We start from the raw sequence: 19,388 nt of genomic DNA on the forward strand, positions 1-19,388 counted from the left end.
ACACTGACATGTTCGTCAGTTGATTGTACTTGTTATTCTGCTGCTTTCTGCTGTACCAAACATAAGATGACTGTTGGTCATACGATGTGAGATTTCTACAGATTAGCTCTCCAGTCAGCTCTACCTTTCTACCTCCTTTTTCTTTGTTTTAACTCAGAAGGGATTTATGATGCATCATTATGTGATCAAATGTCTACTGTGACTAGGTGCTTGTGAAGATGATGGCATGAGAGGACTGTGCTGCGTCTTAGCAAAGTCATACTTTGCTGAAGGCGGCATGAGACTGAAAGTGAAAATACGCTGAATCTAATTTTAGCTACATAGTGCATTTTGTTAGCAGTGTTTATGTAGAACTAGACAGATTTGGTTTTTATTTATTTATTTATTTATTTATAATGGCCATCACTTTATTATTTGCCAGTAGGTGGAGACCTAGCTCCATGTTTATTGTGTGGACAGCTTCCTTTCAAGTGTAACCTTTAAAGATGAATTTTCCTTAAGGCAACATTTGATAGCACTGTCCATTTGTCTCTTCACAAATAGTATAATTACAGGGTTGACAGAGATTTCTATTTGTATTGGTGAGGCATGTTTTTCTCTGAAGTAGACTGTTTTATATTCATTGGTGGTCACAGTTAATAAATATGTGCATGTCCAGCGATTTGAAGAACTCCCCGTGTTATTTATTTGATCTTTAAAATAATTTGATGGCTTTAAATAGCTGTCATTTGGTTCATTTCTGCTGTTTTTTTTATTATTTTTAATGTGCATTTTCTATGGACATGCTTCTCTGCAGCCACATTTTACTTTATAATCAGCCTTAAGAGTTTTACAAACATAGGGTAGTCATAGAATTGCAATTATAGGGTTGGAAAATTCTGTTGTAGCCTTTTCTTTCTTTCTTTCTTTCTTTCTTTTTGATAAACCTTTTCACATGAATGTTTTCTCTTTTTTTTTTTTAGGAAACAACATAATTGTACAGAATCAGTGGGAGTGTTCGCCATTGTGGCATTTACAGGTTACTTCAAACCATTTTTAAAATTTATCTGTGTGTTCATGTTAAGCTTTTGCTCAAGCAAATGTTTCATTTTATATTAGATCTTAGAGTAAATGCGTGAGTATAGATTAGATAGATAGAGTATAGTATTGCACAGGGGGCACTTTGAGCAAAAACCTGAACAGCATTGATGAAAAGGTAACAGCTATATCAGAATACATCTGCAATGCCAGAATCAAGATTGAACCATTACTTATTAAACTCTGCAGTTGCTCACAAAGTCTACACGGTGTACTATTACATTCAGTGTACCTTTTAAGTCGACAAAGGGGAAGAACGTCTGCAACGGAAACAGCCACTTCCTTTTAGAGCCCAAATACCTTTTTGTGATCTTTGATGAACCCTAAGTTTGAAAGCTTAGCCTTTCAATCTCCTTCCTCTGTCCATTTATACATTTCCTTGGACTGCTCAGTACTTCAAAGCAGTGGTGCATAAGACCCTTAAGCAACAGGGCAAAATACCCCTGGGCCCTTTAAATAAATCATTGGCTTTCTCCCTGCCTTTTTTTTAATGCCATTTGTGGAAGAGAAGCTAGCGAGGAAGGAGTCCTCTTGCAAATACACTAACAATAACTTTCTTTTTTTTTTTTTTTTTTTGGTCCACCCACATGTGCAGAGTGAATTTTATTGTAAAGTGGTAGCCTAATGCTTTTTTTAAGAGCATTTCTGAAAACACTGACAAATTGTAGTTTTATTTTGGCAGTTTTATGTGATACAGAGGGGCCTTTGACAATTCAAACATAGTCACACAAGGACAAGAAACAACCCATGCAGCAGCTTTTCTGCTCCTTTTTCCCCCAGCTCAAAATACTGACACAGATTTTAAGTGAACACTTAGCCTCACCTTGTATCATATACAATAGAAGAGGTAAAAGGGGTCATCAGCTAATTCGAGCGCTAGTGGTATGAACCCCCGGCTTCTTCAATCCACACGCCAAAGTGTCCTTACGCAAGGTACTGATGGTGCTGATCTGAAGTACCTTGAGGACAGAGCTGATGAAAATTTAGTGTGAATGCAGCCAGTCCCTTTTTTCCTATGCATTCAGTTTCACATTATCCTCTTTCCTCAAAGTGTGTGTGTGTAATGAGGTCTGCTGCCAGCTGGAAAAAGCTGGGCTTTCTGTGAAAATATGAGAGGCCTATGCAAATCCTACATATTCAACATAAAGAACTGAAACCTGTTGAATAACTTGGAGGTTTCCACAGTGTCTGTCTGAAGTTGCTGCTTGCTGCTTTAGTGGACTTTAAATATTGCTAAATGGTACTTATATAGCACTTGAAATGATCAGTTGTTAAACTTTAGGGTTCAGTATCTTGCCCAAGGAGACTTCGACAGGCAGACTAGAAGAGCCATGGGTGGTACCTGTGACTCTCCAACAACCGTCTGTATCTCTTGAGCCAGTCACCAAATATTGAAATCTGGTTGCCAGAGGCTAAGTCCGCATGTAAAACAGCAGTAGACTGCTGCATGTGAAAGTCCCAGACACATGCCAGTCACAGCAAACTTGTTACTGATATACCTTTAAGAAATATGAGTCAGCGCAATTCTCCTGTGCAAAAAGCTCATGTGCAAATTCTGTTTTTTTTTTGTTTTTTTTAAATAAATACCTGAAATCCTCTGTGTCTTCAGTGTTGATAGTTTCAGTGTTGACATGCAAGTAATAAAGGTTTTCTATGAGATATCACCCATGGTATTGAATTTTCACATGATCAGTAATACATGTTGTATTTTTACAACATGTATTACTGTATGTATTACATCAAGGAACAAGAGGTGCTAATGCTCAGTGGATAGCCACTATCATGTGAGGACGTGGCTATCATTAAGCCTCACAGAGCAAATTTATAAGTACTGTTGTTTTTGATCACTGAGTAAACGGGAGTGTATACTGGAACCACTGACTGGTGAAGTGAATAACGATAATCATCTTGTTACACTGAAATGCTCTGCCTCAAAACCTTGCGTGTTGGCACTCGTGTAGCTCTTACTTTGACATGTACCACCCACCAAAACATAGTTTTGGGCCATACCCATACCCGATGATAGTCATCTCTCTTAGCAAGGCAGTGAACTCCACTGCTCCTCAAAGACTGCTCAAAAACAACTCAAGGAATGTGACAAAGGTCTCTTGGTGATGACTCCCCATACCTCATTCTGGTGGATATCTGTGGGATGCCTCAGAAAAGCTGATCCAGTGAAAGCGCAGCCCTGCTTCCCACAGAACATGACGGATTCACTGCCAACACAAGAATTGTGTAAAGGTTTAAGGACATTTATACACGCTCCCTTTCACAGGGATAAATATGCAAAACTTTCCCTGGTCAGGTCTTCTTTCCAAGATCTGCATGAAGAGTAATGGATGATTCATTGCAATGCAGTATGACCTATTCCTTCATTGTGTTAATATTCATTGTGTTATTATTAATTTTGATCACTGCTTTAACCTGCAAGCATATGCCAGTGGCTGCATACTGTGCATGGCTTGCATTTATGGGCTCCTGGCATCATTCTGAACTCCGTTTGTTTAGCTGTAAATGAGTGTAAATGGATACCTTAGTGGAGCAATGAGCATGTGTTTATTGAAAGTAATGCCCTGTCAGAATCACAGCTGGGAAAAGCCAAACCTCTGTAACAATGGCATTCACTTGTCTGCAGCACAGAGAGCCTTTTGTGGAATATTGTTCATTTCACAAAGGGACATGTTTGCACTCGCTTAGGGTCATACCTTCTTGACTGATATGGAACAGTAGTTTTCCACATGCCCATTGGAGTTGAAGTGTACTGCTGATTTTATGGATTAAGTGCTTGTTAGGAGCAAGTTTTCAATTTTAGTTATACTCAGATTCTATTAGTTTACATCCAACAGTCACATTTACAGTCATTCTGAGGTCCGGGGTATTGTTTAGGGCATTTATTTAGTCTTTCATATACCTGAACCTCAAATCCATTAAAGGTTTCAAATGTTACCTTTTGTTATTATTTTTGTTTTATTTTGAGGACTTTAAATTCAAGTTTAACTCATAAAAATCACGCGCAGTATTAAAGGGGCTGTTTTCACGAGAAAGTACAGTGGATACGGTCTTGGTAAGCTGTTTATTCTAGCACATTTCTTTTTTGTTGCACCTTGTGCTAATGATTCACATTATCACCTCAAGGTGTTTCTGGGAAACTGTAACCATGCTGCTGAGCACACTGTTGCGACATGCTTTTCTATGAGTTATTTTGAGGTTATCTGGTCTGTCTGCATCGACATCCATTTGCTGCAGGAAAAAAAAGCTGCCAGCTTGGAATAGCATCTCTCTGTTTAAGTGTTTTTTGCCTCACCCTCCCCTTTATGAATTCCTAATGCATTTGAGTGTTGGTCTTTTCTCTCAGAAAAGGTATATAGGAAGAAACAAACAAAAAGGCTTGGATCAGAGAATATCAAGGCCCTTTCTCTAAGGACAGGGCACCTCATGTAGAAGGTCACGAGCTCTAGTGAATAAAGCAATTTTTCTCAAGCTGATAGGTTTCTCTTATATTAGTGTTGTCAACATTCAAGAGGAAATTGTTATTATCTGCTTTTTAAAAGGTACTCAGTCTAATAATCACAGCAACAACCAAGGGAGAACATATTCCTCCTTTAATTGAATCAATTGTTTAGTGTTCTGGATCATATTCTGAGCAGAAAGAGCACCATTCATAGATTACTGAGTTTAACACACTCAAAGTGTGTAAACAACAGTTTCTTACATGTTCAGGCTGTTTAAAGAATACTAATGATACAGGTTTACTAGCTGACAGTTGTTAATGACCCCATTTACACATAAACATATGATTTGTATGAGAAAACATTATATGGATACTGATTAGTGATATCAGTTCTATTTCTTTTTTCAATTTACATCTTGTATTAAAATCAGTTCTCATTATCTTGATTGTGCTTGCATTGAATCCAGTCTCCATATGCAAATCAATAAAATGTGGATGACTGACTTGTCAACAAACATGGTGCATACTAGCAAATTTTTCTTCCATTGCAGATGAGATGCTGAGATCTGATGTTTTTCTGCTCACACTATGATCTGCTTTTATCTTGCATAACCGTTTGTTTTTCTTGCAGATGAACTGTCTGCATACAGATCGCACATGTGTGCAGTAGTTTGGTTTTAACAACCATAGTTAAGACAGTGTTTAAATATTGCTCGCTCGTTAACACAGCTTAAGAGGTGTGAGCCTGTTCCACACTACAAGTTACTGGAAAGAAAAGGAAAAAGAAACTAGAAACATTGTTTGTTAAATTTTGAGCCTGTGGCCAAATGTTTTATAAAGATAAACAGTTAATACCTTGAGCATTAAAAGCACTACTTTAACAAGTAAGTGAAAGCCATATTTTTTTCAGTATGCTAATTCAGATTTTCATTGTGATGTGGCCTTATTATTTTTATATGAAATATTGTTGTTATTATTTATGCATTTATTTTGCTTGACCTAGTCTTTATATACCTGGACATAAATTTCATTTCTCTTTAAGCCAGTTTGAACATCAAAGGTTAGTTCTGGAGTTTGTCCATCACCACATTTGCTTATGTGATCTCTTTCACTCCCTCTTTCTGTCTTTCCACCTTTCTGAATGAGGCTTATTTATTTATTTATTTATTTTGGTTATTTCTTCATAGCATTTGTGATATACATGTTAATTTTTCATTAGCAATGACTTGCAGGTTCCACCTTTCTCAGCCCCCTGTTGCAGCAGTAGAGACTTAACTGCTGGTGGCACCAGACTATAATGTGCACCTAGTACATTATGTCCATACCAGTTTAATAGAAAGAAAAGTTGCTCTATTTTTGGGGTTTCTATATAATTTGTTATATTGCAGTACCTTAATATCCTGAATAGGGTTAAAAAAAAGTAATGCACATGTCCTTAGCGTCAAAATATATTTTTATATGTGTACTTCACATGACCTTTAACATGTTAATGGAAGGTCAGCACAATACCTTTTCTTTTTAATGCACTGTACTGCTGTGTCATGATAGAGCAGGTTTGACAGTCTGTGATGTTCACTTTTGTCATTGTAAATCTCAAAATTTGTGATTTTTAATTCTTGAATTCATTTCTCCTTTTTCCAAACAGCTCTTTACTCCATCATACTAATCTGTGTCTTCCTATGGATTCCCTTTGTTTACTTCTACTATGAAGAAAGGGATGACAACAATGTGAACAAATGCTCAGTAAGTGTGCACCTTTCTTTTGCTACACACAGCTCTGTAAACTGCTGAGATGTGGTGCATATCTTAAAATGATTTCATTTGAATATTGTAGCCAGTTCAAGGCGACTTGCACCACTTCATCTTTTATTTCTATTTCATTGAAAATCACACAAACCTTCCCAAAGCACCCATGTTAAAGTGGATTTTATCAACGAAATAGGATTGTTTCTTAAGTAGTTTTTCCTTTAATATTATTTCTAATAATTGGATCATTTATGATTCTCTGCGAATAACTTTTACATTGCTATGCTGCTTGTGACTAAAATTTACAAGCTTGAAAATCATTTGCAAGTAATTGCAGATACAGTGTTGATTGTTTGACTACTTGTGGTGCTGTAGAGCAATGTTTTCTAATCTGTCACAAGACTCACACACAGCATGATCACAGAAGGAACAAGGTGCACATATTTGCTGAATGTAAAAGGTTGTAATGGTTGTTGACAGTTAGACTATGTACTCTGTACATTAAAAAGACTTAAAAAATAAAGACATCAAATGTTCTGTTGGGTAGCAAATACAATCAACATGCTTTTAAGGCACTGGCAATGCAGGGGCAAACTTAAGTGAGCTCTCTGTAACCTGGTTTTAAACCATCCATGTCCAATAAAGCACCATCACTTGCTTTTTTATTGAACTCAAGTTTATATGCAACTTAAGCTTAACACGCTGTGTGCAAACTTGCATGGACTACAACAGTAAGACATTGTACTACTTTATGTACTGTATGCCACAGAAAACAAGTGTTATTTATGCAGCTTTGCTTTGTGCCATGTATGTAATTTACTGATGGCTAAAATCAACATTGGCTAGTAAAGGAATTCAGAATGCTAGCCAACTCACATTTCCAAATGTATCCATAAGTTACAGACTCGAGTTAGGTGGTAATTGTAGCTAAATTGAGTTACCAACGTCAAATTCAGAGTTTTTCACTTCATTTTTGTTAACAGGCAATAACTAACACTAGCCAGAAAAAAGACAGGTTAGATTTGATAAAAAAATCAATTACGCCATGATAGTTACTCCAAATATCTGACTGGTGTTAACTGTAGTTTTCCTCTGAAAGGAAGGACCAGTTAGGATTTTTTTTTTGAGATAAAACAGGCTTTCTTCTGCTTAATGTTTGCTACCATTAGCTCACCTGCTCTCAGTTTTTAGGTAACATTTCAGTCTGCAAGGCATTGCCACTTAAAAAGTCATAACACATGAAGAAAAGTTACCCAACAGATGTTTCACGAATTTTATCCAACACGTGTTTCATTGTGGTAATGAAAATAGTCACCCCAATTTACTGAACCACTGCATTAATTCAGTGAGACTTTAGAAGATGCTTTAGTGAGGGATTTTACCATTTAGTAATTTCACGAGCACCAAACAGCAGCTATCTCATAGTGCTGTTTCTGCCATGCATGTGTCAATTTTGAGCTGACAGAGGCACTTTCTCTCACAGATTGGAAGTCCTTTGTATTGTTACTTTAAACGCCTTGAATAGCACTAGGAGTGACAGTTTATCTCTGCCAGGTCAAACAGGATCTACACTGGCTCTGTATAGTTCTCACTCTCTATAGTCCTTAACTGAATGGAATATGACCCCTTCCCTCACTCACAATGAATAATAATAGTTCACTTCATGGCTATGATTGACCAGTTAAATTTATTTTTTTTCATTACAGCAAGTGAAAAATGCTCTGAAGTACACAATTGGATTCGTCATTGTCTGCGTGGCGCTTCTTTTAATTGGGTGAGTTGGAGACATGGTTGGCTTCTTCTGCTTTAGTACACGGCAGGTACTCGGGTGTGGATACATCATTGTGTTGAGTTAATGAGAAGACGATCCCTTCAAACAGCTACAGGGCCATTTGTCTGGCCATGATAAGCCATTCAGGAAACAAAGCTATGTACCTTTCTCTAAATAAGTGTTTTGTTTTTGTGTATGAGTGCTAACTAGATTCTTTGAATGCAGAATGCATTTAAATAGATCTTTGTTAGAAATTCAGCATTTAGACATTTTCAGCCATGCTCTGTTTATGTGCAGATTTAAAACTGGTTGTGTTTAGGAACACCAACACAACATAATAGATTTCCTTTGCAACCGTGACAGCAACACACCTGAAGTTCAACCTACACAATTAAATGCGCTCTCTCAACCATTAAATGGTGCACTGAGAGAAGGCTTACCTGGCTGGGAGAAAAAAAGGACACATGACTATACTTTGTTACAGCTGAAAGTTTGGATGTCAGGATGTTTTTATAGACAGAAGCAATTTCCCTCTCCTTTGCCCAATAAACTGGAACTATTGGTGCTTTGTTCTGGCAATTGTTGCTTAGGTGCTTTGATTTTCAGCAACATGATAGCTTTAATCTCAGACTGCTTTTCTGATACCAACAGACATAATGGCCCTGTTTGGGCAGTGTTCACTCAGTAGGTCTTTGCTTCATGTTACAGGCTTTTGTTGTCTTTAAACCTGGCAAGGTGACTGACTCCTTAAATAGCCTCTGATTGTTCGCTGCAGGATTTCTACTTATTTATCTATGTTTCTTAAAATCTGACTGCCAATGATGTAATACTTTCAGTTTTTTTAAACTTATTTTTGTAGTAATGTAAATAATATTAACAGTTTTTTTTCTCTCTCTCTTTTTTTTTTTTTAAATTTGAAATCGGAGGAGCTGAAGTCAAGCTTTGTCAGAGTTATAGAGAAGCTAGATTTTTTTATAACTAAGACACTATGTCAAACTTATTTTTTGGAACTACATAGAAGATGTGCACTAAAAATTTCAAAACACGTTTTAAGTGGCAACGAGACACTGTTACAGTGGTGATCAAAGATGATGGCTTCTGAATTCTGCAACAAGTAAAGCAAGGTTACTTCTCCAAAAAGAGTGAAAGTTAGGAAATTAATGTCGATAAATAAAGCCCAACTCTACCAAACATTTCTCATCTGATGGATATAAGAATGAAGTTTTAAAAACCTTTATGTAGACACAGTTATGAAGAGTTGAGTAAGCTAACGGGAGCTTTTTATTTTCTTTTTCTAAAAACAAAAGTGAGACATATGATGGCCAAAGGAATTCACATTAAAAAGACAAAGTGCAAGTATGAATCCTAGAGGAAATACATATAACATTAGAAAATATCTTTGGGTCTGGATACTTTAGACTTAGTTTGGGATTTTTTGTTTAGATTGGTCTTGATCTTGCTAAAATAATTTTAAAGTGGAAACAATAAAATAAAATGTACATAGAACACTCTGTCCAACTCAAGCCTAAGGCGGATGTTACTGTGGTAACAATTGGTGACATTTGCTTAAACTCTTTCTGGTTGCCTGCTGGGGGTAACCATTGTTTCTTTTTTCTGAATTGAGTAGTTTCTGTCCTATTTCAGGTTTTTATTTGCTGTGTTGTCTCTTTACCTAAAAAAAAAAAAATACAAGTGATCTCACCCGGTTGGGAAACGTAGGTCTCTTTATTACTCAAAATGTACATTAAAAAAAGACTATCAGAGAAAGCAGAGTGGCGCTTGTTAATCTCTGTGTGGCAGCTGTTTTTCTGAAAATGACAAAACTGAGAAGCTTTTATGAAAAATTGTAAATAGCTTCATTTTGAATAATCAGGTGTTAATCATTTGAGCTATATGCTGACTTGTAAGAATTCTTTTGTAGTAACAGTAGTTTCAGTGATTATTATCCATTGCCATAATAAATTCCTTCTCAGCTATGTTATCCAAGTCAGTTTCATAGTCACATGTGTAAACATAGGCCATAATTACTGGCTTGCGCCAATGTATGTCTGTATCTGGCTGAGTAGCTGCATGGGTCATAATGTAAGGACACTTAGAAACTGCTGACCTGACTGAACCTGTAGCTCAGCAGTTTACTGTGAAAGTAAGGAGAATACAGGAGGCCAGTTGCATACAGTTTAACAGTTGTGGTTTATGCCGAGGTAAGCAAATAGATGTTATTCCAGAAACTATTAATGCGTAAGTTTAATCATTTTTACGTGTTGTTTCTGTACTGTTTTTAATTAAATACAAGGTTTACTTTATTTTTAAATGATTTGATTAATATCTCAAGTTTTTGGAAACTTCATTTTTTGGAAACCTTATTATTATTCATGTACTTTCCTTCATTGAAAAGAGCAGTTTAATGTGCTGTTAATATGAATCTCTGTGAATCTTTCTCTCTGTGATGAGGACAAAGATAGCCTAGAAAGAACCACATTAATTTTATCTGTCTTAAAAGTTATTATTTTTTATTCGTACAGAGCATTTGTTCCACTCGCCGCCCCACCCGGTCAGAATTCTACTCAGTGGGAGAAAGTACAATACCTTTTTGAGGAACTTGGGAGCAGTCGTAAGTACCCATTCTTTAGAAAAACGCCTACACTTATGTCCAATTTATGTCTTGTTTTATAGCAGTTGTTCCCGTGACTTATCGTATTTACTCTCTTTATCACTTGAAAGAGAAACTACTTCATTCAATCCACCTCATCCTGTAGGATTTCCTTATTTCTACTGTCATCCTATTATCAAGTTATTATAATGTCAGTTTTACATATAGCCTGATCACTGATCACAGTACTGTCCAGTACAGCTTTTCTGTCTATGTAACACAGGGTTTTGGATTACCATTATAACCATGACTAAACACTTTAATACAATGCATAACCCTCTCCACTTTGGAGAGGGAGGATATGAGCAGTCTTGGATGGCTAGAAAATTATGTGGTGGTTTTGAAAGTCTCAAATTAATTTTTAAACTAATAGACTAAAAATGTGGTTAATTTAAAGTGCACCATTGAAAGTTAAGTGGAACTAGAACATGTCAAAGATGAGATGTTAAAAACAGACTGAAATTGTTAATATGCCCTCTCCACTTTTGGCTCACTGGAACCTTCAGAAAAAACCCCTCCCCCATGTAATGTAAAATTGTAACAACTTGTACCACAAACCCTCTAGAACTGCCAGGCTCTGTCAATCAACAACAGCAGTAGTGGTACAGAATCCACTAATGAACAAGAACAAACACAACAATATCTGTCACATCTAAATACTTTATTTATTGTAGGAGAACAAAATTATGGAAAAGCTGTGGAGCCGGTTGAACCGACCATTGCCTACATTTTAAAAGTTAATTTACAGTTGCCCACAAAAGATAAGAAGCACATTTTAATAAATGAATTGTTGTAAAAGTAGAACAGTGACTGTTTATCATCTCATTAACATCACATCCCTGCTGCTCTGCACAGTCAGCAAACCGTCCGGGACTCTGTTCTGCTCCACCCTGGCTCAATATCCCATTTGCAACTTATTTAGCACTACAATGATTATTCTTCTTTTATCTAACTATAGTGACCTATATAGTTATTGGTTAATAACAAATGTGTTGCTTGGCAGCCAGACTGGTTGAGTGTACAGCATTTGCGTTAATTTCTTTTAGGTAAAAATGATGTCCTCAGTGGCTATAGCTATAAATGGTTGTCATTTTTCTTTTTATTCCACACAACTGAAAATTCACCATAAGATGAATAAACCCATTTTAGGAAAAAGTCAAGAAATATGAGTTAAGTTACAAAACGACCCCCTTAGCTCTCCTAGTGTAAATATATATTTTAGCTTTCATTTGTGATTTACAGACAGGCTGTCTAGTAATCACTCTTACATCAGTCTTTGTATTTGTCATAGAAAGTGCCAAGATCGACAGCAGAAGAAAACAGATTGCAATACTGCCCTAAATACTCAATAACTTTATGTAGCAAGCTTTTCCAGTCACTCTGTACCTGAACAGTCATATAAAATGTGATAAGAAATTATTTTATAAAGAAAATAGCTTGTGTTGATGCCTAACAACACTGTAAAAACTCCCTATTTGGGCATTTTCACTTGTTGAATGGAACAAAGGCTGAGAATATGCTCATGCTAAACACTGGCAAATGTGGAATCCTAATAGTTCTTTTGGCCTCTTGCCATCTGGGGATCAAGGAGGAAGCTGAACCATCTGCCTCTCTGCATAATAGTGGACCCCTACATGCTCTCTATAACCTTCCTCCTTTGGCACAGGGGGAAATTGCTCTGCTGCTGAGGAAATGTGAGGATGATCCCTTTTGTAATTCCCCATCTCTTCTCTTTCCAGATGGGAGGTTAATTGTGTAAAGAAAAGGCACTTTTACCACATAACCCTCCTGACTGCTTTGTAACAACTGTGCATTAAAGTCACTACCTCTTCAATAGTTCCAGCATTACATTTGTTACAGTGCTCAAGTGATGCCTTAATGTTCTCCAGATCACTAGCTCTCGTGTTGGTATTCAAGACCATACAGTACCGTCGTGTATTTTTGGCCATGTCTCAAGGGGGAGAGTGCAGTGGGCAGTAGTCCAGTTTTAACTACTATGAGTACTTGAACAATATTCCTAACACTTAACTTATCTTGACTTTTTCCTTTCTTCAGCATTAAGAAAAGAAATTATAAACTTAAGTGCTGCCACTGGAAGTAGATGCTGTAAAGCATCACTTGAAGATCCTTAATTTCACTCAAATCCTTTGGGTCAAGCATTTGTTTATCCATGACAAAAATGTGATGCAGTTGTGGTTAACTCTTTTAAAAACTCTTTAAAGGTGTACTGATGCTGATTTTTTCCCCCCCTTTGAGTAGATGACTAGTTGCTAGTTGTTTTTAATTACTCAGTCGCTCGACAGAAGTAGGGTGCTAGGGCTAAAGGAGTTCCTTAATAAACACCTTTCTTTATAAGTCTTATGCATGAACACAGGCCTGTAGGGCTATATATGTGTGGGGTTGAGATAAGAGCTGCCTCATTCCGTTTCTCTTGGAATCGAAGCTGTCCAGACGTGGAAGCACCAATGATAAAAGACAATATTCCCTATGTTTAAGCCCCAGAAAATCTGCTCAAGAAACCAAGAATACTGGCAGCAAACATGTATCCTTTGCTTTGTGTGGAGTTCATGAACAGAATGTTCTCTATGCAGAACATGATGCTATTGTCTATTTTACCAAGCTCACCACTAAACAAAGGCAGCAAATTTGCGATGAAACACTCGGGAGTAGAAAACACGTATTCACATGTTAATGTTAAGCCCAGCTGTCAGACTTCAAAGTTTTCCTTTTGCATACAATACAATAGGGAGCAGGTATATAATTTATCTCTATTTTCCACTTCTTTGTCCTGCTGCTTGTTAGATGCCTATAAAGGAAAGTGATAAATGATATAAACAGCACAACATACATGCCCTGAATACTGACTTAAAATTCCCATTCAAATTCCACTGTCAAGGAGAAAGGCAAGCAGAGCCACCTATGCCCGTGTTGACAGGTGGGCTGGGCATTATGAGGCTGCTGCTGAGAAAATGCGGGATATCTACAGAGGGACAAATGTGTAGTTTTTTACTTGGAGCACTATGACAGGTGGGATCCTGACAGGGGAGTGTGGCAATCAGTCTCTTCATCAATCCCTGTCTTCAAACTCTAACTCTGACAGCTGGTGTGATACCTACTGTTGCCCTTGCCTTATGGGTGGTCCTCTTTCTGGCTCAATCAAAGGTGACACACATCAGCTCAACCACACATCAGAATTGAGAGACGCAGCTGTTAAAACATTGGCTATGATCAATGTATTAAATGGCAGTGATGACAAAAATGTTGAATAGGTGTATCTCTGGAAAAAGAAATTCTGTTCATTAAAATAACATACTAAATCCCAAGATTACCTGAATACTAACAAGCATTATCCCCATTCAATGATATAACATTTATTGTTGATCTGTGGGCATGGGGTGCTTACAAAAAAATGAATGAGTAGTAGCAGCAGATACTAATATGATTTTTAAGCTTTAGCCCTTCAGGCTCGCACCAAAACCACCAAATCTTGCAGTTCTGTGAAAAGGTATTTTCCTTTTTTTTTCTCGCATATTTGTCCCACTTGTATTATTTTTTATTATCAAACAGATTTTAATGTTGGACCAAGATAACTAAAATAAATGTAAAAAAAAAAAAAGTGATTTTATTTATTAAGGGTAAAAAAAGCTGTCCAAACCTGCCTGCCCCTTTCTAACAAATATTTTCTTTTCATAAACTAGAAACTGGTTTTGCCACCCAGCAATAACTGCAGTCAAGCATTTGCAATAAGTACCAATTAGTTTTTCACATCACTGTGGAGGAATTTTGGCCCACATTTCTTTACAGAATTATGTTAATTCCGGAGTGTTTTCAACCATGACGGCCTGTTTAAGGTCATGCCAGTGTGTATCAATCTGATTTCACTTCAGTCTTTGACTAGGCCACTCAAAACCCTTTTTTTTTTTTTTGTTGTTGTATTCAGAGGTGGATTTGCAGGTGTGTTTTGAATCATTGTGTTGATGTATAATCCAAGTGCTTTTGGCACAAACTGATGGCCTGACATTCTCTTTCGGGATTCTCTTGTAGAGAGCCCAATTCATGGTTACGCTCGATGTAACGGGATGCAAACCTTTCTAAAGGTTTAGCTTTTGTCTCATCAGTGCACAGAATATTCTCCCGAAAGTCTTGGGAGATATTTTTAACATGTGTGAGATGACGTTTTCGCTTGGGAACTCTTCCATGGATGTCTTTTTTGTCTTAGTCTCTTTCTTATCTTTGAATCACGAACTCTGACCTTAACTGAAGTAAGTTAAACCTTTAGTTCTTAAGGTGTTGTTCTGGTTTCTTTTGTGACCTCCTGGATGAGTCATTGATGCATTCTTGAAGTAATTTTGCTAGGCTGACCATTCCTGGGAAAATTCACCACTGAGTTTTCTCAATTTGTGAATAATAACTCTCTCTGTGATTCACTGGTGTCCCAAAGCCTTCAAGAAGGTTTCCAGACTGCTATATACCACTAACTTTGTTTTTCATGTGTTACTGAGTTTCTTTACATCATTGCAAGATGTGTTGCTTTTCTTTAACTTTCTTTTATAGTTCTTTTAGCCCACTTCACTTAATCAGACAGGTTCTGTTTCAGGTCTAGCAGTAAACAGTCCTGTGTGTGGCTAGTGAAAGTGAGCTCAGCTTTCCACAAATTTAGTTAAAAACAGGGGCGATTACTTTGCATAGCTTTTTTTCGCTTAATAAAAACATCATTTAAACAAAAAACAAGAAATAAGCAAGGGGGAAAAATACTTTTTCACAGTACTGTATTTGTTTGTCATTAATTTGCTGTACTTACTACTATCGTTCCACTGTTTGTAATGTATACTTTCAAGTAAAACCATACATTACCTAGAAAAATCTATTTAGAGTTGCACTTTCTATGAAAGGTAAATGGACTTTATTTTCACAGTGGAGAGCCTCGAATCTAGTCCCAATATTAGTTTTCACTGTCTTCTAATCACTGTGGATACTTTAAAGACCTCCCTGTAGACAACTGGAGCAAATATTAACAGTTTGTGGTGTTTTATACATTCAATGCAATAGGATTTGAACAATTTTAACATCTTGACTAATAGCAGGACTCAACGAACAGTTGCCTGAAAAACATTACTAAAAAAATAAAAAGAGCAGAAATTGTGATCTTGAGTTTGTACATGTTGTGAGTCCATCGATGTGTCCTTCAGAAGTCAATGGCACATCTCTAATTTCTTACCGGATTTTCCTTCTACAGATGGTCTTCCTGCCCTGTCTTTCTCCATCAGCTCCTTGACCTTGATTGGCATGTTGGCAGTGATCACTTACACGGTGAGTTGACAAGTGGTCAGTGTTATTTCATGTGTTCATTGGAGCAACATTCAGTTCATCTGCTTGGTAATTAAGCAGTTATACAATGGGATGACTTCCAAAACTCACCAGCTCTGCAGCTTAATAGAGTTTGTGGTTTTTAAGACACAACAGACTGACTTATAAAATGATTTGATGTATGAAATGGGACTAAATTGTTATCTTTGTTTTGTCAAACATACCAAGTTTGATTCACCTATTGGTTATAATTTATTTTTCTTTTTAGCTTTTAAAGTCTTTCAAGTGCACTGCAGGTTTTTCTGTACAAATGGTTTCTCATAGTATTGGTTGACCTGGTGATGGGGTTGCCTTTTACTATTAGTAATGTCTTGTGATCTTAAAGATAAAGCATTTCGTTGCTGAAATCGTTTAGGCTGCTGTCTTTTATCTAATAACCCGAGACTTTTGATGTATGGATCCTCCTCACAGCCTTATCAGCCACTTATCTCTTCTCTCTCTCTCTCTCTCTCTCTCTCTCTCTCTCTCTCTCTCTCTCTCTCTCTGTATATTTGGTTATATATTGATTGTGATTTTTGCTGGGTCAGAAAAAAAAGAACTTATGAAACGTTGTCTATTTTTCATAGCTTTCATTGTTTAACTAATCTGTGAATAATACCTGGATGTTGTGGTTGACCTGAGTTAGTGTCTGTTGGGGAAAAAATACAAAAGCGCTATTAGGATCAGCCCAGACATTGAGAATAACACTGACAACCAACTTCAATCTATCGAGTTTCTCTTGAGCTCAAAGAATATTATCTGACAGATGAACAACGATTGAATGTGGAACTCTTAATGAATAATACACAACCAAGTCAAATAAGTTGTCGAGGCAGTTGCCCTTTAACACAAAAAAAATCTGTCTCATCTGGGAATTTATCCACTGTTCTCTCACCTTTTTGTAACCGTTCTCCAAAGGGTGGATAATTACCGAGTACATTTTGAGGATGGAACTGTGCTCAGATATGTTCTGGCCCACGCTGCTATGGACCAAATGCCCTGAGGAAATCAAAACACCCGGCGTGTCTTTGTTTTTGATGTTCCTTGTTTTGATAAAGTCAATCAAAGAACTCAGGCTTTTAGGCGACAGCAACAGCAGTCTGTACCTCTTTTATTGTCACAGCCTCAAAACAGAAACTCTTTTTTTGTGTGTCTGACTTTGAATAATGTCCTTTTATCTGCTGTATCTCCCCTCTTCTCTAACTACAAGTGTGAAAACTGTTGTAGGTGGCAACCTACCGGTATTTGCAAAGAACTGTCTAATTTATCATCTTATGCTACTAAGCCTGATTAACTTAATGGAAGCCAAGTGACAGGTTCCATAAGCAGTGGAAATGTTGTTCATGACTCCTTTTGCTAATTTATCACTACCCTTTGTGCAGAACTCGCCATGTACTCTTAATGCACACAGCTCTGTGATGTAAACACTATACAGCTCTGCAACCTGGTGCACTTAAATTTCGTTCACATTGAAGTAAGGCTGCATGGCTTTCTTTCTGTGTGCATAGTTCATTTATTAGAAGCAACTTAAACAAAACTCAAGCAATGCTATTTACCTTTCTATAGACAGAAACAGTTAATGGCTGCTAATGACTATTTTATTGTTGGGGTGTTCTGATAATGTATGGTCCTGTCAGTACTGTAAATCAAATAGAGCTCAGCTTTAGAGAGATTATACACTGAGTTTAAATTCAGTAAATTTATTTATTTTTCTAATGTATTTTGCAAACATAGTGTTTTGCACTTGATAGCAACTTCAACTATTTTAATCTGTTTTAGAGGGCAATAAATAAGAAAATATTTAATGAAAAGAATTTAAGTACACAAAAAAGAACTTTTTCTTATCCCTAATTACTCTGTAATCTCCCACTCTGCTTCACTCAACCCAATGATATTACAAGGGATCAGCAAAATCTCAAAGCTCATGCATCATGTGAGATCCTTTGGCATCGTTTACTTCCTCTAAAAGCTTAGCTAGCATATTGACTTATGACTGTCATGGCTCTGTCTGCTGTTGAGATGCCATTCTCTTGCTCTTAAAGTGAAAGCCATAAAAATGCTGATACTGAATTAAATTTGGTTAATGTCTGGTAGTGTAATCCCAGACCCTGAAATTGACCTGGGCTTAAGGTTCTCCCAGAAAATTGGAGTGATATCTGTTTTTCTAGAATTCTGTAACACCTCGAGGCTTTTTTAAATTTGAATTTAATCTTTATATTTTGTATTTCATTTTGAAGTTCAAAGTTTGTGACATTGGATTTTGAATAAAACAAGACGTGTTTTAGTGTGATAAGCACTTACAAACTGAAATTCTAAACAAGGAGAAGTACATGACATGAACAGAAGGACAGTATGTCCCTGAATGAAATTACTATTTTATAAACTTCATGTAATAAGTATATCTATTTAATAGGATGAAATCACAGACGGTATTACCAGCAGACTGTATATAATGCACACATGTAGTTACAGCGGTTTTGGATTCCTCAGTTTAAAACATCACTGATTGCATATTAGTGTTAATAAGCTGCAGGTTTCCATGATATGAGAAGGTCAGATGCTGAATTATCAGCTATCAGTACAAAATATCAGGTCTGCATAATTTCGTAATTTTTTTATTATTATTATTTAACCAGTTAGTAGCAAGCACTAACTCTGAATCTGAATTTATTTATTTTTTGGCAAAAGAAAGGTTAGGTTCAATAGGTTCAATCTTTTTTTAAATAGTGCAAGTTCAAAAAAAGTCACAAAGTGCTTTTATAAAAATTAATAAATTAATAAACGCCTCAAATTTATCCAGTAAAATTACGCAGTTGGCATGAATGGCTGCATGAACACTAATTTAGTCTGAAAAAAAAATGTAAACAAATGAAATATTCACATGGGTTTCTTCGTGTCTGGTTTGAAAAGGCCTTAAGAGTGAGCACTTGGCAACTGTAGGAAGGAAGAACTCCCTTTTATTTTTTTATTTTTTTTTTTTATTTTTATTTTTTTTTTTTCCGCCTGTCCCATTTGGTTCTTTAGCCGTCAGAATTGTTGTCTGAAGACCAACAAGGATACCCAATGGATTTATTTTGCCAAATGGATCATCATGGCATTGCCGTATTGGTCCATTTGATCGACCTTTGTTTTTATTATTTATTTTATTTTCAGTTGTTACAGACGGGACAGACATGAGTGAGGGATAGGAAAGGGAGAAAGAAAGAGGAAGGAAAAGAAAAACAGAAGGGGAGAGGGACAGTGAGAAAGGGGGGAAGAAAAAATATCTCCGGGATCACCTGTTGAGAGAAAAAGAATAGAAAACAAGCAAAAAAAAAAACAAAACAATGCAACATACTATACACAAC

General features: G+C 36.6%; 1 protein-coding gene across 1 annotated transcript in view; it reads left to right on the forward strand.

The window, feature by feature from the left end:
• lmbrd1 (LMBR1 domain containing 1) overlaps nt 1–19,388 on the forward strand; it is a 54,701-nt gene that overhangs the window by 8,035 nt on the left and 27,278 nt on the right. Inside the window, exons 4-7 of the mRNA XM_085183249.1 lie at nt 6,174–6,271; nt 7,981–8,048; nt 10,568–10,656; nt 15,932–16,005. Of these exons, the coding sequence (XP_085039375.1) occupies nt 6,174–6,271; nt 7,981–8,048; nt 10,568–10,656; nt 15,932–16,005 (329 nt within the window). The remainder of the gene's footprint in view (nt 1–6,173; nt 6,272–7,980; nt 8,049–10,567; nt 10,657–15,931; nt 16,006–19,388) is intronic.

This window comes from Neolamprologus multifasciatus, chromosome 13 (assembly GCF_963576455.1).
Source record: "Neolamprologus multifasciatus chromosome 13, fNeoMul1.2, whole genome shotgun sequence".
NCBI classification, from domain to species: Eukaryota; Metazoa; Chordata; class Actinopteri; order Cichliformes; family Cichlidae; genus Neolamprologus; species Neolamprologus multifasciatus.